This window comes from Chiloscyllium punctatum, chromosome 23 (genome assembly GCF_047496795.1).
Source record: "Chiloscyllium punctatum isolate Juve2018m chromosome 23, sChiPun1.3, whole genome shotgun sequence".
Taxonomy (NCBI): Eukaryota; Metazoa; Chordata; class Chondrichthyes; order Orectolobiformes; family Hemiscylliidae; genus Chiloscyllium; species Chiloscyllium punctatum.
In genome coordinates, this window is record NC_092761.1 from 62,178,872 (window position 1) to 62,200,789 (window position 21,918).

The 21,918-nt window shown below is 42.6% G+C and overlaps 1 protein-coding gene across 4 annotated transcripts in view; it reads right to left on the reverse strand.

Moving 5' to 3' along the window:
- robo3 (roundabout, axon guidance receptor, homolog 3 (Drosophila)) overlaps nt 1–21,918 on the reverse strand; it is a 578,410-nt gene that overhangs the window by 301,300 nt on the left and 255,192 nt on the right. The window contains exon 1 of one of the 4 annotated variants that reach the window (XM_072593114.1): nt 18,600–19,312. The exons of the other annotated variants lie outside the window; for them this stretch is intronic. Coding sequence (XP_072449215.1) covers nt 18,600–18,660 — 61 coding nt within the window. The 5' untranslated portion in view covers nt 18,661–19,312. Of the gene's footprint in view, nt 1–18,599; nt 19,313–21,918 lie in introns of those variants that run through there. 4 annotated transcript variants of the gene reach the window in all.

Sequence of the window (21,918 nt, forward strand, 5' to 3'; positions counted from 1 at the left end):
GCCAGGCCCAGCATTTATTGCCCATCCCTAACTGCCCTGGAGAAAACAGTGGCAAGCAGTTTCTTGACTTCAGATGTTCAGGAATGATTTGCAGTCTTATTTTTTTTAAAGATGTGCGAAGTTTAATCAAGTCCCTATTTGTCCTTTAAAAAGTGAAAATAAAGATCCTATGACACTATATAACAAAAAAAAAAGTGGGCCATTCAGCCCATCAGGTCTACTCCACCATTCAATGAGATCATGGTTCATCTGGTAATCTTCAATTCCACTGCCCTGCCTTTTGCCCATAATCCTATATCCCATTATTCCATGGATAGAATATCTCTCAGCTTTGAATGTACGCACCCTCAACAGCTCTCTGTGCTAAAAGAATTCCAGTCACTACCTACTGAGAGAAGGAGTTCCACATCTCAGGCTTAAATGAGTGAGCCTTTACGGAGATTCGGCCCTCTGGTCCTCAACTCTCCCACAACCTCTCAGCACTGTCCTGTCAAGCCCCCTGAGAATCTTATATTTCAATAAGGCCTCCTCTCACTCTTCTGAGCTCTAACAAGTGCAGATCAGAGGTCTTGATAATCAGAGAGCTCTCACTAGTAGGCTGACCAGTACTTACTTACAAATGAATACGTTCCTTTTTTTAAAAAAACAATCACAAAAAGGAAAATGATGCAGATGGTGGAAGTTGGAAATAAAAACAGAAAATGCTAAAAATACTCAGCATATCTGACAGCATAATGGAAATGAACTGGCAATTTAATCATAATGTTGTTTGGGGGATCCTACTGTGGGAAAACAGGCAGCAATTTTCACTGGAGTGTTCATTGAAGAAAATAGACCAGCTCTGGAGTGGGACTTGAACCTGCAACCGCCTGGTTTGGCTGCAAGGACGCTACCACTAATCCACAGTTGATGTCTTAGTTTTGAAAACTCTTAAATTCTAAATTGTTCTGTTGTTTCTCTTTTCAATGGTGAATAAATCGATAGCAGTAATGGGGGGTGGGGAAGGAATTGGATTTGTACTGGGTATTTGTATAAACGCAAACTAGAGAGAGAGATTGCATAAATAAAGTATTTAAATGCAAAAAGTAACAGCTTTCACCCCATCTGTCTGGTTTAAGTTGAACCCAGGCCTCAGGGGTGAAAGCACATGTTCTGTCATACCGCACACTTCGAATTAATGACTAAGCATGCATATCGTACTATCGATTGTCCTGCATTAAGCAGAACGTTGCTTGACAATGCAAACCTTCTCTACATTCGGAAGTTTGTGAAAAATGGCACTCGATAATTACACCAGCAGCCTGGCACTGTGTTTGTTAGTTCCTGCTTCAAGTCGCGGTTGTTTCTTATGTTCAGAGTCTGGCACAAGCAAAAATTTGCAATGTAAAAGATGGATAAAACTGCTCAAGTATACAGTACATCTGTGCTACTTATTTGATGAATCTTCTGCATAATTGGAGCATGATATTGACAGGGCGTGGGTGTATTAAAACATTAAAAGCTCTTTCAAACAGCTTCGCTGTTCTCACTCTGGTGATCCTGAGTGCGCAGTAACTGCATATCATTCCATAATTGTTCGATATAGCAACTCGGAGTTCTCAGGCCAGTCCCAATGAGCAGAGAGGAAGCAGACTAATGATTTGGTACAACAACGCAAGGGAAGATAAAAAGCCTGCTCTCTGAGCAGAAATATTCCTCATGGGTCACACAAATTGACACAGACTGGACAGAAAGAATCCCACTCCCAAGTTGGTTAATCTCAAGAGGGACAGAGAGAAAGGGGCTCAAACCAACCCTGCAACCCAAGTTGAGGTGGCAGTAAGGGGATAGCCATTCTTCCACACCTGAAAACTATCCTTGACTGGAAAGTGAACATTTGGGGTATGAGAAACAAAAACCAAAATTGCTGGAAAACCTCAGCAGGTCTGGCAGCATCAATGGAGGGAAAGTAGAGTTAATGTTTTGGGTCCAGTTGCCCTTTAGAACTGAAGACATCATTAAAGAAGGGTCACTGTTCCTTAAACATTAACTCTGCTTTCTCTCCACAGGTGCTGCCAGACCCACTGGGTTTTTTTTTCCAGCAATGTTTTTGTTTTGGATTTCCAGTATTCACAGTTATTCGCTTTTATTGCTGATTTGGGAAATAAGAATTGACAGCTATACTAAAATACCCTGATGGTATTCACTGTCTTGTCAAATGACTACTTTGAGGCACCATAACTTTCAGATGGGTCTGCAGGAATACACTCTATCTCAAATGCTTGCCTACAGTGTCAGAGAGAAGGCCTTCTCACTCCATGCTTAGCAGGCCTTGTGTCAAAGCCCCGCGACAGACATCTGAACACAACACTGAAGTTAGCATTTCACTGAGGGAGTGCAAAACTGTGACAGATAAAATGTCAAAGGATCTATCTACCCTCTTTGGTTGATTCAAAAGATCCCAAAGCACAATGCCACAGGAAAGCAAAGGGGCTTACCTTTGTCTCCTGGCCAATTTTAGCCCTCAAAACAGATTATCTAAATCACTATCAAATTGCAGTTCATTGGGAGTTAACCATGCCCAATTTGAATACCCATTTTCCAACGTTACAACATTAATTACATATCAAAAGCACACCATGTCGGCAAATTGCCTTGGATGTGCAGATTTGATGAAAGGCATTGTATAAATACAAGTTCTTTCATCAAGACAAGAAAATCGAATACAATGAACAATTAAAGCCCTTTTGTTGTGGCTTTTAAGTGTCCTTGGTTTGCTTAGGGTGGGGTTAGACCAACAAATCTGCACCAATACTGACTGCAGACAAGCAAGCTACATGAAGATATGGCTGAACAAGGGCAAAAAGGACCGAGAATAAGAAAATGTGCAGATATATATTTTTAAAAATCACCTCATAAGATAGTAAAACATCAAAACCAGGTTTTCACTCAGGCACACGGGTGCATTCCACTGAGGGTAGGAGAAGATTAAACATTTCAAAATGACATCTGTGTGAAGTAAGTACTGTCATTCCTTGCCCAAGTTTTATGGAGATTCCAATTACACTGACCATTTACAAGGAGCAGCTGAGAGCAGTTGTACCTGATGGCTCTGACAGGCTAATGATGATAAAGTCAGTGTGGAAGAGGTTATTTGAAAAAGAACAATAGGCGAGACAGAGACGAGACATGAAAATATTGCATGATGCTAGTAATAAAAGGAGTGGGAATCCAGCAGGGACAGTAGGCAATATTCATGGAACGTGCACCTCTTTCTAACTGATTCCCTTCCAACTCCCCAGTCCCCTTCCCTCAACCAATTCACCCCCCACCATCCTTCACACAAATTTTAGTTGGCTCTGCACACAGTGTCAAGACAAAAACAAGGTGACTAGCTGAAGACAAAGAGACTTGGTGCAGGAGATGGGAGGGTAATAAATAGGAGTGCAGTTTAATTTGTGGAGGATGGAAGGAAATGGGGAGTTCGTTAATTCTGGTAATGACCTCTGAGAACTGTTGAAACGAGATTACAAGTGGACTGAGCTTGGCTGTATGGTGACATTTTACTCTTGGAGTCAGGAAGTTATGAACTCAAACCACACTCCAGGATTTGAGCTGTGCAGAGAGACTGAATAAGCTCGGACTATTTTCCCTGCAGTGTCAGAGGCTAAGGGCTGACCTTATAGAGGCTTATAAAGTCATGAGAAGCATGGATAGGCTAAATAGGCAAGGTCTTTTCCCTGGGTTGGGAAAAAAAAAAAGAGTCCAAAAATAAACAGCATAGGTTTAGGGTGGGGGTGGGGGTGGGGGTGGGGGTGGGGGGGGGGGGGGGGTGGGGGGGAGGGGCGGTGGGGGGTGGAGGGGACGGAGGGGAGAAGGGGGAAGATTTAAAAAAGGGACCTAAGGGGCAACTTGTTCACGCACAGGGTGGTGCGTGTATGGAATGGGCTGCTAGAGGAAGTGGTGGAGGCATTTAAAAGGCATCTGGATGGATATATGAACAGGAAGTGTTCAGAGGGATATGGGCCAAATGCTGGCAAGTGAGGCTAAATTTTTTTTAGGTCACTGTGGACGATTAGACCAAAAAAGGTCTGTTTCTGTGCTGTATACCTCTGACTTTAAGTTCAGTTTTTCTTCGTTGTGGTTCTGTTCGCCGAGCTGGGAATTTGTGTTGCAGACGTTTCGTCCCCTGTCTAGGTGACATCCTCAGTGCTTGGGAGCCTCCTGTGAAGCGCTTCTGTGATGTTTCCTCCAGCATTTATAGTGATTTGTATCTGCCGCTTCCGGTTGTCAGTTCCAGCTGTCCGCTGCAGTGGCCGGTATATTGGGTCCAGGTCAATGTGCTTATTGATTGAATCTGTGGATGAATGTCATGCCTCTCGGAATTCCCTGGCTGTTCTCTGTTTGGCTTGTCCTATAATAGTAGTGTTGTCCCAGTCGAATTCATGTTGCTTGTCATCTCAGTGTGTGGCTACTAAGGATAGCTGGTCGTGTCGTTTTGTAGCTAGTTGGTGTTCATGGATGCGGACCATTAGCTGGCTTCCTGTTTGTCCTATGTAGTGTTTTGTGCAGTCCTTGCATGGGATTTTGTACACTGTTGGTTTTTCTCATGCTGGGTATCGGGTCCTTCATCCTGGTGAGTTGTTGTCTGAGAGTGGCTGTTGGTTTGTGTGCTATTATGAATCCGAGTGGTCGCAGTAGTCTGGCTGTCAGTTCAGAAATGTTTTTGATGTATGGTAATGTGGCTAGTCCAAAGGTGGCAACACTACCATACATCAAAAACATTTCTGAACTGACAGCCAGACTACTGCGACCACTCGGATTCATAATAGCACACAAACCAATAGCCACTCTCAGACAACAACTCACCAGGACAAAGGACCCGATACCCAGCATGAGAAAAACCAACAGTGTACAAAATCCCATGCAAGGACTGCACAAAAAACTACATAGGACAAACAGGAAGACAGCTAACGATCCGCATCCATGAATACCAACTAGCCACGAAATGACACGACCAGCTATCCTTAGTAGCCACACACGCAGATGACAAGCAACAGGAATTCGACTGGGACAACACTACTATTATAGGACAAGCCAAACAGAGAACAGCCAGGGAATTCCTAGAGGCATGGCACTCATCCACAGATTCGATCAATAAGCACATCGACCTGGACCCAATATACCGGCCACTGCAGCGGAAAGCTGGAACTGACAACCGGAAGCAGCAGATACAAAATCACTATAAATGCCGGAGGAAAGATCACAGAAACACTTCACAGGAGGCCCCCGAGCACTGAGGATGTCACCTAGACAGGAAACGAAACGTCTGCAACACAAATTCCCAGCTCGGCGAACAGAACTATAACAACGAACACCCGAGTTACAAATCTTCTCACAAACTTTGATCACTCTTTCTTCTCTTTTAGTAAAGGCACCATCCAATGAAATGCTGAGTATTTAATTAGGGAAGTTTACATACTGAATCCTGGTACGACCAAAGCTAGATAATCACCATTGGGTAATCGCAATGCACTGTGATTCTTTTCAAATATTACTTAGAGAGAGAAAAAAAGAGGGGGGGGGGGGGGGGGGGGAAGAATCAATTCAGGTTTACACAATGTTTGACACCTACTGGTTAGATTTTTCACAAGTGACAATGCAGTTAAGCAGTTCACTCATCTCCAACAGGACAGAATCTAAATTACTGCCTCTTGACATTCAATGACATTACCATCACCAAATTCCCACCAACATTTTGGGGGTTACCACTGATGAAAAACTGAACTTGACTGGCCATAATAGTGGTAGTAAGAGCAGGTCTGAGGCGAGGAATACAGCAACAAATAATTCACCTTCTGATCCCCAAAGTATGTCCACCAACTACAAGGTACGAGTCAGGAAGTGTGATGGAGTACTCTCCACTGGCCATAACAACACTTCAAAAGCTTGACACCATTCAGGAGAAAGCAGCCAATTGATTGGCACAAGTGCCACAAACGTTCACTCGCTTCAACACCAGTCATCAGTAGCAGTACCATCTACAAGTCACACCATAGAAATACAACAGTGGGCTGTATACAGCACCTTCCAAACCCATAAACATCGAGAAAGATAAGGGGAGCAGATAGATAGGAACACCACAACCTTCAGACTGCCTTCCCAAGCCACACCCCATTCTGACTTGGAAATATATCGCCATTCCTTCTGAATACCTGGGTCAAAACCCTGAAGCTCCCTCCCTAATATCATTGCTCGTGTAGCTTTACAAACAGATGGAGGTGGTTCAAGACAATAGCCCATCACCAGCCCAGCCAGTAGTGCCCATATCCCATGAATTAATTGTAAAGAAAAACTCATGTTTTCTGATTATCTGGCAGGAATGGTCATTTGAACCAGATCAACCTTCCAGCTCTTGTAGAACACAATCCCAGAATGGATCAGCACTGTCAGTAAACAAATAACTATAACAGAAACAAGCCATTGGCCCAACCCGCTTTTGTCAGTGTTTATGCTTCATACCAGTCTCTTATCAGACCTCTTTTCATTTTACCCTCAGTTTATCCTCTATTACTTTCGCCCTCTAGTGCTTTCCAATTTCTCCTTAAAATACATCTATCTTGTTCAACTAAGAGGCATTTCTCGGATGCTGCCTGGCCTGCTGCGCTTTTCCAGCACCACACTTTTCAATTCTGGTCTCCAGCATCTGCAGTCCTCACTTGCTCCCAAGAGGCATTTCTTCTTACTTCCTGAAACTCCCGGTTTCTGCCCCTCAACTGCAATATTTCTACCTCTCTCTCACCTGCCAAAAGCCACCCGAGCTCCCACCTTTTCAGTCTGGGCTAGTGCTCACTGTTAACTGACTCCTTGACACAAGCGTTGAGCCTGTTAGAAGGGAGGTTACGTAAGTGTAAATTGGTTTAAGAAAAGATGCTGTCAGGAAACAGAGGAGCTGGTATCTCTGTGAAAATAAATTCGAGAATGTGACAGTGAGACTTGGCTACAACTTCACTCAAATACTTGGGTATATTTCGATGGGCTGTCCTAGAGACACTGAATTCCCCACAATGGGGTCCGCATTCACTGTCTGTGTGGATCTAGAGCTCCCCAACCCTTCACCAACTTGCAAAAACCTGTAAGTAGATTCCAAATGATGCTGGGTCATCAAATAATAGAGAAAGCTCTAAAATTAAATAGGTGGTGTTAAACTCTCCCAATTTATGTGGGCATAGTGGCTCTATCCAAATAAATGTAAGCAAAGCACCTATGAACATGATAAAGTCAGACCAAGCATTTTTCATTTTAGTTAAAGACTGAAAAACAAAACCGTATGGGCACCCTTTCAGAAAGATCCCATTCCCACCATTTAGACAGTATCCCCTGCCAAAGAAAGATGCTAAACTTAAAACGGGTAAAGTGAAGTATCCATGCATTCCAGGTACAAGGCGGCAGCCAACTTAATAATAGCCCTCGACAGAGAGAGAATCTTGTGAACTTCACCTCCATTGCATTTCAACTAAATCGGGTTGCAGCAAACACCACTTAACCTGTTAATACAACCATTTTATTGCTGTGCAGTGCCATTACTTAATGAAATTACGCCCACGTCATTGGATCACCTAGCAAAATGGTATAATGGCTACTTATATGCTATGAAGGTGAAAGTCTGTTCTTGTACTTGGAATGCATGGCTAATGTAGTTATGAGTTGTCAGCACTGAGACCACCCTCCATCCCCTTCCTTGGTGACCACATTCATGAAGCAGTAAGGTGCAGAACCTCTGATTTTCCAAAACGTTATTGGTTTCCATACTGGAGCAAAACCAGGAATGCAAGTGGAAAATTTATGCTAAAATGCTCAAAGGCAGCGAGACAAAAAGAGACAATCCCAATGTGGAAGGAAGGAGGAGAGTGTGTGAAGATTTCGCAGTTAATGTTGGCATTAGCAGCATTTTTGATCAGTAAATCGTGACTGTCAGCCTCAAAATTGGTCAATGGCTCTGAACACACTCCAGGATAGAGAGCAGTCAGTCAGATAGAGTAATTGCCAGGGTTCAGAGAGCAATTGTTACACCTGTATTTCGTGCCAGGCTTCATGTACATCCAAAATAAGTTTCCACTTCAGTTTACTGTTGTAACATGGCAGCATAGATCCAAAAACAGAACCATGAGACACTCTTCAAAAAGGGCCCACAATAAAACACAATACTGCCTCAACCCGAGCTACAAATCTTCTCAAAACTCGCTAACAACACTCCCAAACAAAAAGCCCAGTTTACGCATTACTCGACCCAGGCACAGCCCCATGTAAATTTCAATTTGTTTGGCACTGTTGCTTCCACCCTGCCCCTGCCCCTGGGACATTTTACATTCTGTTCCTGCCTGTGACTGTTGCTATAGTTCTTGTGTCAAAGAACACCTAAGACGCTAATCAGTCTTGATCCCAATTCCTTCTCTAATGAAAGGGCATTTGAATAACAACCCTTTGGTTTTCATGGGCATTCTTCTTCCCTTAACACACCACCCCCTCCCCCTCACCCCTCACCTACCCCTTCAGAGCAAGGCCTGGGAATTCCATTGCTAATGCCCTTCTCTGGGAGGCTGTGCGGGACAGGTTTACAATACAACCAATGAGTGCGAATCTGTGACATTTTTCACACAAAGAAAAGGACAAAAAGAACGAAGCAGCATCCATAAGGGGTTTTATGATTCACTGAGGAAATCCACCCCCTCCCCCAAACCCCTCCTGATGTTTGGATTATCGTCACAAGTAAAACATTCTCTGCAATAGCTTCCTCGAGTGCCTGAGCACCAGCCCACTCAATTCTACTGGTGTCATTATGGCCAGAGAGAAGATCCTGCCTGCCAATGTTAAAAGTATTTGAGAAGATTCGCCTTTGAAAGGGCTTTCAAAATTGTGGAGTGACTCTGGGAAGCAGTTCATCTGAAGAGACAGGAGAACAGGCATTGTTTTAAAAAAGGGAGTTTTGAAACCGAAGGAAAACTGTAGGGTGTGACTTCAACTGAACTCTTCAGTGGGAAACTCATAGGTTTGGATAAACTGCTGACTTCAGAGGGCAGTGTAATTGAGCATGTTCAACGAGCGTTGTACTTAATCTTGGTTGGTGATCTGATGAAACAATTTGCCCAATTTCTGTCAGCCTGCACAGTATCATTGCCTTTATTGCTTTCATAAAGAAGCTTCTTCCAAAATCTGTAGCATTTAAAATTGGAGGCAACAAAGCCAAATCCAATCCAATCCTGCTCTGAGTCACTGTGTACCTCCTCATATTATTGATTAAAAACTTTGACCCACACCCATCTTCTGTCAGTCGTGTGCGCTTGGGGTTTTGCGTTGTGAGAAGTGTGAGATCAGCAAACAAAGTACAGACCAAGTATTGAGCCAAGGAACTTCTTGCTCCATACACTGCCGCAGAACAGCCACCGTTACATTTATTGATAAAAGTTAAAAATCACGCAACACCAGGTTACATTCCAACAGGTTTATATGGAGTGCTGCTCCTTCATCAGGTGGCAGTGCTCTGAAAGCTAGCGCTTCCAAATAAACCTGCTGGACTATAACTTGGCGTTGTGTGATTTTGTAAACTTTGTTCACCCAAACAACATCTCCTCCAAATCACATTTAATCAACAAAGCCACCAGGGAATACTTCAATAGAGATCATTAGCTCTTTTGCAAATTCTAATGGCAATTTTAACCTGAATTATCACCTCTTAGCTTTGCAAATTACGTATATCATATACATTGAATACACTTTTATTGTTTTCACTAAAAATACTGTAATTTCAGTAAGGATTTAGATTAGATTAGATTACTTAGTGTGGAAACAGGTCCTTTGGCCCAACAAGTCCACACCGACCCGCCGAAGTGCAACCCACCCAGACCCATTCCCCTACATTTACCCCTTCACCTAACACTACGGGCAATTTAGCATGGCCAATTCACCTAACCTGCACATCTTTTTTTTGGACTGTGGGAGGAAACCGGAGCACCTGGAGGAAACCCATGCAGACATGGGGAGAATATGCAAACTCCACACAGTCAGGTGGGAATTGAACCCGGGTCTCTGGCGCGGTGAAGCAGCAATGCTAACCACTGTGCCACCATACCTTCTATTGATTGCAGAAGATAATTTTGCAAAAATGGCTTCAATCATACTGCCCTGTAATTAAAGCATTCTTAAGTACAGTGTCCTGATCTCAACCACCCTCTTTAGTAGCCTGCTTTAACTACTTTTTGTTCTTGTACAGGACATGGATATCACTGGCAAACCTTCATTTCCCTTGGATTGATTGTTTAGATAGGCCATTTTAAAGGACAATTAAAAGCCAAATATATTGCTGAGGATCTGGACTCACATGCAGACAAGGCAAAAGTGAGGATTGCAGATGCTGGAAACCAGAGTTTAGATCAGAGGGGTGCTGGTAAAGCACAGCAGGTCAGACAGCATCCGAGGAGCAGGAAAATCGACGTTTTGGGCAAAAGCCCTTCATCAGGAATGCAGACTAGACTAGGTAAGAACCCTTGATTTCCTTCCCTAAAAGATATTAGTAAACAAAAGGGTGGCATGGTGGCTCAGTGGTTAGCACTGCTGCCTCACAGCGCCAGGGACCTGGGTTTGATTCTCACCCTCGGGCAACAGTCTGTGTAGAGTTTGCACATTCTCCCAGTGTCTGCATGGGTTTCCTCCAGGTACCTCGCACAATCCAAAGATGTGCAGGTCAGGTGAATTGGCCAAGCCAAATTGTCCACCGTGTTAGTTGCATTGGTCAGGGGTAAATATAGATTCGGGGAACGGGTCTGGGTGGGTTACTTTTGGAGGGTCAGTGTGGACTTGTGGCGCTGAAGGGCCTATTTCCATACTGTAGGGAATCTAATCTCAACATAAAATCAACAAAGGGTTGAATGTTTACCACTAGACTGGCATTTTATGCCATATTTTAACAAATTCACATTTCACCATCTGCCATGGTGGGAATCAAATGGATGATCATCTGTTGAAAGAGATACATCCTAATTCTGGAACTTTTATTCCACAAGTAGAGTTGCAGCTCAGCCCAGTTGTGGGTGAGTCCTACTGTTCATTTGCAGATAATTGAATATGTTGGGAGGGACAAAGTGTTGGCCTGTGCAGAGACTGTGCAAAGGTAGGAGTGAGCCATCTCAAATGAAAGCTATCGTCACGGCTGAGCATCAAATGCTGCAAATCACAACTGTACAACACGTTAAAGAGTGACGCAGAGTCCCATGTAAATACAAGGCTTGAATACAAAGAAAACAAACATGTAAAAGCTGACTACAGCATGTACATTTACTCCCTCACATCTATATTGCGCAATAATTTTTGCACCAACTCAATTAATTATGAGACAAGTCTTTGGAGATCACATACTAACAAGTCCTACAATCATTACATTCAACTTTGATTTGCATAGAATTAAGTGAGAATTTTACAGTGCAGAAATAGGCCATTCAAACCAATATATTGCAGAGGATCTTCCTCCCCAGCTTCAACTCATCCTGGCGACCCAAGCTTGCAATCGTTTGAGAGTTTTGAGAAGATTTGTAGCTCAAGTTGAGATTCTGGATGTAGGTTTGCTTGCTGAATTGGAATCTTCCAGCTCAGCAATCAAACCTACATCCTTGTAATCATTTCTCCATCACGTACTTATCCAGCTTCCACTTAAACACATCTACGCTACTCTCTTCAACTGCTCCATGTGATTACACATTCTTAACACTCCCTGAGTAAAGAAGCTTCTCCTTCATTTCCAGCCAGTCAATAATATCGACTTGCTGGCCAGCTATCAGGTGCCATTCATCAGCAAGCTGTTGCATTAAGACCGGCTTAGATCAGGTGTAGAATGAAGAGCCGTCAATATTCTCCCACCTAGTACTTTGACACCAGAACTGATGGAAACAAGAAGCATGGTTAAGGTCCCCGTAGGACCAACAATTTGCCTTGATCTCAGCCTCAGAGAACTGTCACTACCTGTGTGTTATGTCCTTTCCCTATACTCTCTACCCAACTGACCCAAGTCAAATTGATAACTTGGTTCCACATTGTACGAAATGGTAGTCATGATTTGGAGGTGCCGGTGTTAGACGGGAGGGGTGGGGGGGGGGGGGGGGGGGGGGGGGGGGAGGGAATGGTGGACAAAGTTAAAAAGCATACAACACCAGGACTATAACCTGGTGCTGTGCGATTTTTAACTATGAAATGGTACACAGAGATTGGGTTGACAATATCCGTGGCCATTTGTTTAGCAACAGCTGATAAGAAGGGAGACTGTAATTGAATCGAGCAGTTCTACATTTTAACACAGAAGTGGAAACCCAGTGTTCCAACTAACTAGGTCACTTCTGTACCAGAGACCTTTAATTTGCTTCCCATTATTTAACCTGTGTGCGCAGGTCATGATGAAATCATGTCTAGCCTGAAAGGCATTTTATCAGAATGTAAAAAGAACTTTATGTTTCAGCGAGAGTTACGGACCAGACCAGACCCTTTCAAAATATATTAAAAAGGTTGCTTAGACACTAACTTTTTCTTATTTTAAAGGTCAATGTCAGGTGCTGTGCTCCTGATGCAATTCGATTGGTCAAACTACTCGACATTAAACAAAGCACACTTTATTCAAACACAATATTTAAAATACAAGAAGAAGAATTTGGAATAACTTCACTCTATTGGAAAACTTAACAGAATAACAAATACAGATACAGTGTCCATTACTAATCAACTATTCCAATACAGTAACATCCCATAAAAACACCAATGGAATAAAGGCTGAAAAAACAGATTTTTCTCACGTTCAATCCATCAGGCCAGTAAGAGAAGCCCCAGCTTTTGACTATAATTGAGAGAGGGTGAGAGAGAGAGAGAAAACAAAACACTTCTATTTCAAGACCCCCAACAGCAACAAGTTACTGAAAACTCTGAATTGGAGAGAGTTTGACCACACCCACTCAGGCTGCTTCTATTGTTCTAACCCCATGGCCTCACAAATTGTTTATCTTCTCATAGACAGCTAATTACCTGTTCTCTCAATCTCTCGCTCTAAAGGAAATCAGGGCAAAACATACCTCTTAAAGCCACAGCATCATCATAACAGGTTGATATTTCAAGAGATTACCATACCTAGTCAGAAGCTTTTGAAAGTGAAATTACCTAAATACTTCAAAAGATGTCATTTTCATTGCATTGCGAAGTGGAACTAGTTGAAAAGCTCTTTCAAAAAAGGCCAGCAAGGAAACGATGGGCTGAATGATCTGTTTCTATGTGGTATCATTCTATTATTGTATACTAGGGCAGTGAGCAGAATGCCACAGTAGTCCAGCCTGATTGTGATCCAATTAGACCAAGAGGCTTACTTTGACTTTCAGCTGTCATGTTCCGCTTAGGAATGCCAAAGGATTGTGCAGTCTTGCCAGGAAAGTATGCAGGACACATACTGAGCATTGACCCAGTGGCTGCAGTAAAAACTACACTCCCACCACTCTTTCAGATGGAGAGCAATGTCCAGCTACCAAGAGATTGCCTCCAGTTTTCAGCTGACATCTGATTAAAAGCAAATTCAGACTCTGATCCTGACAAGGCACGCAACATCTGCTATGACACAAATGCTATGAATAAATTGTTTGGTTTGTGGAAAGAAGGAGAATTTCCCCCCTTCCAGCTTTCCCCTACAAATATTTTAATAAGTGGCATCATTTCTTTCTGTGATCATCACTTTGCCTTAAAGTATTTCCTAACGCATTCCGAAGTTCTGCTGGGTCACTGTTCGAATCGGTGTGGGTGTCACAACACATCGACCATTCCCCAGTGAATGATGTTTTTTTAAAAAAGCATTTTTATATCGATCGCCAGCACTTTGCTAACTGGCAGCCAGCTCAACAAAATACAAGGACAAAGTAAATGGTCAAGGAGGGCGTACAATGCCTGATGAGGCATAAACAACAGGATATCAGTTAACAGTCAGTGGGTGGGTGACTGGTGGGAGGGCTGACGGACGGATCTGTTTAAAAAAAAAGAAACATGCATCTTATCAAGCAGACCCAGCTGTTTTATTTTCAATTATTTGTCGGAGTTTAGTGCCACTCTGATGGAAATGGGTAATGACTATGTGATCTTGTCAACACCAACCTGCAGCCAGTTATCACTGGATTATTGTCTATTGAAACCAAGAAAAAGGAAGCTGAAACCTGCTATCAACATCCCATGATACAGTACGAAGCACAAAATCAAAAAGTATAGGATCTGTGACCAGCAGTATTAATAATGGGGCGCAGTACACTGGAGGTAGGCGTGCCAATGTAGGATTATCCTAAAGTTAAATTTAGGATGTGAGCATGCTGTGTGCAAGTATGCAAAACCTTATAATTATTGCAGAGCTTGTGTCAAGGCAATATACCATAACTAAGAGACATAACTAAAGAATTGTGGATAAATAGCAGAATGCTGCAATGAGTGTCGTCTTGCACTTGTTTTTACTTCAAACTGATAAAATGCTGTGGCAAAATATTGGGTTTTCCGTGAAACATTAGCAAGGATCCCACACACATGTGCAGATAGGGCATGTCCTCATGCAGAAAGGTTTTCTCTGGGGTCCTGCCTGATAGCCATTCCTCAAATCAACATCACAAACAAAGATTAACTGTTATTCACATTTTGCTGTTTGTGGAAATCTGTGTGCACAACTCAGCTGCCAATTCCTACATCACAACAGATGACAACACTTCAAAACATACTTCATTAAAACCAAGCACTGAGGATGCTGGACACCTCAAACAAAATTGCTGGAGAAACTCAGGCCAGTTTGGATATCTGTGGGCAAAAAAAAAGCAAAGCTAATATACAGAAGATGGGTCAGGGGACTCAAAAGCTGGATGTAGGTTTGCTTTCTGAGCTGGAAGGCTCATTTCCAGACATTTCATCACCATACAAAGTTAGATCCCATCGAGTTAGACCCTATCTACCACCCCTGAGAAAAAGAAGAGGAAATAACATCACCACCGGAAATGACATCATCAACCCAAACATACGAATAGAAAACAGGAATCATGTACATTGCTTCGCCTGAGGACAACTGAAGATGTTACCTAGTAGGGTGATAAAATGTCTGGAAATGAACCTCCCATTTCAGCGAGCAAATCTACATCCAGAACCTCAACCTAAGCTACAAATCTTCTCAAAACTCGCTAGGACTCAAAAAGTTAACTGTTTTCTCTCTCTCCCCGTGGAATGCAAGTAGTATTGACTCGCCAACGTTAAGGGCATTTGAATGGTCATTGGATAAATATATGGATGAAAATGGAATAGTGTAGGATAGATAGGCTTCAGATTGGTTCCACAGGTTGGTGCAACATTGAGGGCCAAAGGGCCTGTACTGTGCTTCAATGTTCTATGTTCTTCAAAAATGCTGAAGAAGGGGTCATGCCCGAAACGTCGATTCTCCTGCTCCTTGGATGCTGCCTGACCTGCTGCGCTTTTCCAGCAGCACATTTTCAGCTCTTCAAAAATGCTGCCAGACTTGCTAATTTTGTGCAACAATTTTTGTTATTTTTTTGCCTCAAAACAGACCTTGTCAGCTGTAAACATTTTAGGTAATCTTGAGGTAACGACAGGCACTGCAGAAATATGAACCTTTCCTTCCCACTTTAACAAATGTGGAAAAATGGCATGTTTTCAAATGAGAAAAAGACTCAGATATACAGAATGTCATTTTGCACCAGAAACATAAGGAGAAGGAAAAGAGAGAAATCAGCAACAGCTCTAACAATCCTTGTAAGAATGGGATAAACACCTCAGACAAAAATGAAACAATGAACTGTGGATGCTGGAAATCTCAGACAAAAACAGAAATAAATGCTCCAGGACAGTCTTGGAGGTTCTCAGAGTTCCCCTAAAGTAGATTTGGTTTCTCCTGATCTGTGGTAGCACATGCTCAGACTTCCTTTCTCCCATTTCCAATTCCCTGGCATTATTTCCTGTGACTGAGGATTGGATGTGGAGGATTGGACATTAAAAATCCAGACTGTAAACTGAATGGCCATGGAATGTGCGTCACAGAGTATTAATGAGGCACAGAGTCTGGTGCATTACACAGAGCTTAGCAATGACAGTGGGTGTAGCACCGGGAGTGTTATTGCCAAGGGTCCATTAATGACAAGGAGGTGCGTATGAGAGGGAAGGTTACAACCAGAACACCTTGTAACGATAGTGGGGTGTAACAGGAGACCGTTATTACCAAGGGGCTGATAATGAAGGTGAGAGGTGTAAGACAGTGTGAGAACATGTAGTCCAGTAATGAGGCTGAGAGATTGTTATAGAGAATGATGAAAGCTGACAGTCTGACAACAAGGATGGGGCTCCATCAAATCTAGGGTCTGAAAGGGTTAAATTCGGAATGCTATCTTGGTGAAATAATGAGTTCTCCATTATGCCTGTTCCTGTGTTGAACATTTTAATTGAAGTGTTAATTGCTATGTGCTTAATTCACAGCCAGCAATGTTCAGCACTGTTATCATCCTATTCACTTAGTCCCTGGACAAATAAGTAAAAACACAAGAACATGTAAACAAGCAGAGGGGACAAAGGGGCTAAAAAGGAATAATCTACACATACTAATTAACTAACCCTGGCACAACAAAACGCTGCCAAATGATTCGTTGCGAAGGTTGGGGTGCACCAAGCAACGAGGTGGATTGACTCCGCATTAAGTGAGGGGAGGTTCCGAGTTCACGGGCCGAGTCGCCTTAGTTTCGCGCCGTGGAAACGCGACTGATCTGTAACAAATACGAGTTGCTGTAGCAATCTCCAGGTCAAACTCTCGATGGGGAAAAAAAAAGACAGGACTCGGACCTTCTTAGCTCAATGAGGTAAAAACAATGACTGCAGATGCTGGAAACCAGATTCTGGATTAGTGGTGCTGGAAGAGCACAGCAGTTCAGGCAGCATCCAACGAGCAGCGAAATCGACGTTTCGGGCAAAAGCCCTTCATAAAGGCAGTGAGCCTGAAACATGCCTTTATTCCTGATGAAGGGCTTTTGGCCCAAACGTCGATTTCGCTGCTCGTTGGATGCTGCCTGAACTGCTGTGCTCTTCCAGCACCACTAATCCAGTAGTACCTTCTTAGCTCAATACCTTTTATACACAGACGGAGCTGGGCGAGAAAGGCGGAACTTGCATGTTTCCAAATGACACCGCCCCATCTGCAGCTTGTAAAATTGTTAGTGAATTATGGAAAGTGAGCAAATTAATACCGAGTTACCCCCAGGATTTACAATGTCTGGGCATTTGGATTTTACATCCTATTTGGTACAGAGTAAAGGTGAACAGTGCAACTTCAAATAAGGAGCGTGGCTCTCGCAATTGATAGGATAAAACAAAGTAACTTAAACTCTTAAAAATGCAAAATAAAAGCGCACAAATCAATTAATTGGGGAAAAAGCTGTGTCCTGTGTCCTATCAGAGTCACAAATTTCTTCTGGAAATCTAATGACCCGGTTCATTCCCTACCTGTTCCTGACAGTTCATGGATTTTTGGGATTCCTGTTTAAAAGGAGGAGGCTGTGATTGTGTTGTTTTGAAACCCAGGCTGTATGCTTCTCAGTTTGATTCTGGTGCGTGTCCAGCAGCTCCACGTGCTGGTGTTCACACACATCCCTCTCATTCACAGTCTCCACACACACACCACCCCCGACAGCTCTGGTTATGTAAAAAGAAATCATTGGGACATCTGTATACGGGTAGCCTCGCTTAAAAAAAAACTCGTCAATGCAATTGTACTGACCAAAATCCCGGTTCACAAGTGACTCACGATACATTGACATTCTGTCCAGTACTTGGTTCTTCTGCCCCATGGTTCTATTAAACGGGTTTGCACCTAAATTCCCTCCAAACATTGTACATCAAAAAGGTTTTTAAATGAAACGCAGTTAAATTCCTTTATCTCTGTCACGTCCCATTCCCGTTAGAATCTAATATTACTGCAATTCACAACCCTCTTTGTTTAAGTTAACCGTAAGAGGTCAAGCGGGGGTCGTATTCAGTTTTTGGAATAATATAGCGAGGCGTTGGTTAATATTGGACAGATTAAAAGTACATTAGTGTGCGCTGGGAGGGAAGGGGTTAAATCTATACTGATCCTTTCCCCACATAACACGCAGCTTTTGCAAAGTTTATCCCATTGCAAAGGACCGCAGCTGCATTGAAAACAGCCACAATAACCCCCCACATCTGTATTACACATTGATCAACTTTTTCATGTCTCTTAAAACAAATGTTCCAGCCATGTACCAGTCCCCTCGCCTGCTGAAAGCTAAGCCCACAATCAAAACTACTTTTTTTTTCTAATTAGTTCTATTACTACTTGTTCAGTTCTAATTCTATTTTTTAACGACGCCCCTGGATTTATCTTTATAGCGCGGAGTTTTTCTTGTCAGTAACGAACGGTTTAAAACAACAAAAAAAGTGATCAATCCACAGGAAAAAAATGTGATTTTTCTATGGATTGCACCACCCTCCTCCCCTCTCTATATTGAATCCCACATTTAAAAAGCAGGAGTTCCTCGCTGCACGGCTTGTGGGTTTCTTACCCTCAGTCCAAGCGATGAGGAGCGGCAAGAGAAAGTGCAGTGTCCCGGGCAGACTCAGCATTGTAGATTCTCCTCAAACTTCCCGTCCTGGTTCGGTACAGTACCAATATTTTTGCTTTAAAAAAAACTGTAATAAGATTTCCCTTCCAATCCAACAGCGGCAGTGTAAGGAAAGCAGCGAATCCAGGACTCGAACCCTTGGTGAAATTCAATCGAACTCGGGCTGAAACAGACCACAGTAACCTCTCCCGGTCTCGTCCACACACATAAATTCCCCGTGAAGTCAGAGAGAGCTCCCGACTGCCCTGTCTCAATGTATCCAGGCCGCTTTCTTTTTCTTTCATTCATTCATTCATTCATTCTCTCTCGCACACACGGAGTTGTCTCCTGTTAACTTGTTCCAACTTCCCAGCTGATACCGTCACACGCCACAGCCCGCCTCCTTCAACCACCCAGAACTCAGCACCTTCTGTCTCTCACTCTAAACCCCCTCCTCCCCACCTCAATGAAACAATTGCCCCTCCCCAAACACTGTCCCGAAGGCCGCTGGGATCAGGCTGTTCAATTGAACTGGGAAGAGAAATCCATGCTGATTCAGAGACCAGGCTTAATCTTGTGAAGAGTAAGGTTAAAGGGAATTGTAGGCGACGGGTCACATTTAAATCGAAACTTATGCCGCAAGTGCCAGAACTAGGTCACTGGTCTCCACAAAGTGAAGACAAAAATAGACCCTCCCTGTGTGATAAGGACCAGAGAGTTTACATGTTCCATGCACATAATATGCTCGCTGTTTTAATAGATCAGTCACTATTGGTGCTCAGAGCCAGCGGCCCCTGCTGGAACCTGGCTGTATGTGGCTGTCCACTGAGTATAGCACTGTACAGATACTGCTGTTACACTACAGCTGCTATTGTTAATGTACAGATGTTGAGCCCCCCTCTTGCTTCAGAGTCCCACAGCAGCTGCCACTCACTAGCTGGGTTACACCTGACCAAATCCACCTGATGAGATACCCGACAGTGACTGCTGCCCAGAAGAACTAACCCACATCAGACAGCACCATCTGCAGGAGGAGTAAAGAGGCAACCAGAAAAACGTCTGGCTGTTTTCAGTCCATATCAGATCAAACCGGGAAGCCAAAACTGCACCCTAATTATAATACCGGATGTAATTAATGTGTTATTTATAGATTAACAACTATCGAAACTCTTGATACAACGCTCAGTGACGTAACATTGTCACAGACTGTAATATAACATTATGATGCAAAATTGTCACACACCGTGATACACTGACATAACATTGTAACAGACTGTGATCCACCACTCAATGATCCAACACTGTCACAGTCCGTGATATAATGTTGTCAAGACTGTGCTACAACACTCAATGATATAACACTGTCACACACTGATGCAAAACAGTGACACAACACTCAGACTTTGATATAACATTCAGTGATAGAACACTGTCAGAGCTGGTGTCATGTACTTTAAGAGAAAAAATCCAGTCAATGCAGTTATGTTAAATGGAAATTAACTTTTGTATGTTCTGTCCACCAAAGAAGCGATTAGGACAGGCTGCCAAATGTTTGATGAAGGAGATAGATGGTAAGAATGGATGTCCCTCTCTCATCCTAACTCCCACATCTGTGCGCAAGGTGTGGTCTGTAGATTCCACTGTCATTCCCTCAGTGCCAAGAATGTAGAAAGCTGCTCTTCCACTAGAATAACAATTTACCAGTTATTTAGCACTCTGCCTCCATTAGCACCTGCCCCTCCTCTACTTTGTTTTGGTTTGTAATTTTATTGGAGTTAGGCAGTGCCAGGAAGGTCAACAATGTTGCCCATTCCTAAATGGCAATGAACTGAATGACATGCCAGCCCATTTCAAAGAGTTACCCACATTGTGTTGGACTGGAGTCACATATCAGACAGATCAGATGGACAGCAGATTTCCTTCCTCAAAGAGCACTCTTGAATCAGATGAGTTTTTATGATTAAAAAATGCTTTTAATTTGTTTGAATTAATCAAATTTAAAGTCTGTGGTGGGATTTGAAACTTTGTCCCTAGAATATCCATCTATGCTTTAGCATTGTTAGTCTTGTAACATCAACACCACACCAGTGTCTCCCAACAAACTTTGTACATCAGCTTTCTTTATATTCCACAACAAAATATGCAAACTATTACAATAGTGTTTGGATTAAAACATGCCTAATTATTATGTCATTCAGCCAGTTACTTTTTTTCTCCCTGCATTAGTGCAGATTAATGCCAAGAGGAATATTGTGATGGAATAATGTTTCATTAATAGATTAAAAAGCTGCAGAGGGCTATGAAATGAAATAAATGTTTGAACAAAACATTACCGAGTATAATTAAAACTTGCATTCTAATTGTCCTTGAAAATTTATCTTGATGTAATTTAAGGAATTTGTTTCATATTATGGCTGATTTAATTAAGATTGTGAAATTAAAAACAATTAATGTTGAATCCTAAGATGTGATTAAAGTCCACTATTAACCATAACCATGCTGTCCAAGATTATTTGAGATTCTTACTAACATACCATTCAAGCTTTCACTTACTGATTTAATTTCTATACTGCATTATTTGCTCTTCAGCGGAGGCCAAAGTGAATATAATAATTTTCATTAGGAATCCCGACCATGCCCCTCCATACACAAGGACAGTATTGGGACATCACTCATTGTCCTTTACATCATTATGTTTTCAAACTACTTTTCAGATTGTCCAGCTTTAATCATAATAGATTATTCATAATACAAATAATTTGTAGCGGGTCAGTGTTGGCTCAATTGGTAACACCATTTACTTTTGAGACAGAAGGTTGGGGCTTCAGTCTTCACCCCAATGTCTTGTGTGAATAACCTAGGCTGGCACTCATGCATCTCTGAAGGAGTGCTGTGCCCTGGAGCTGCTGTCTTTTAATTCTTACGTTCTCCCCATGCCTCATGCCCCATCTGCTCTATCACATTGGCATTAAAGATCGCATGTGCTATTTTGGAAATGTTGGCCGATAATCTGACTCCAACACAGATTATCTTGTAATTTAATTACCAGCTGTCTGTGGGCCCTTTACTGGGTGCATGTTGGCTGTTGTGTTTCCTTCAGAAAATCAGTGACAATGAATACACCGCAGGTACATGATAAAAATTCCTTGGACTTGCAAGTAAATCATGGATCGCAAAGCAGTTCGAGGACACCTAAGGCTGCAATAGTTAATGTCGAAACAAACGTCCTTTTTATAAACTACATATTCATTTCTTTAATGATTTCTAGGTTTACATCTTA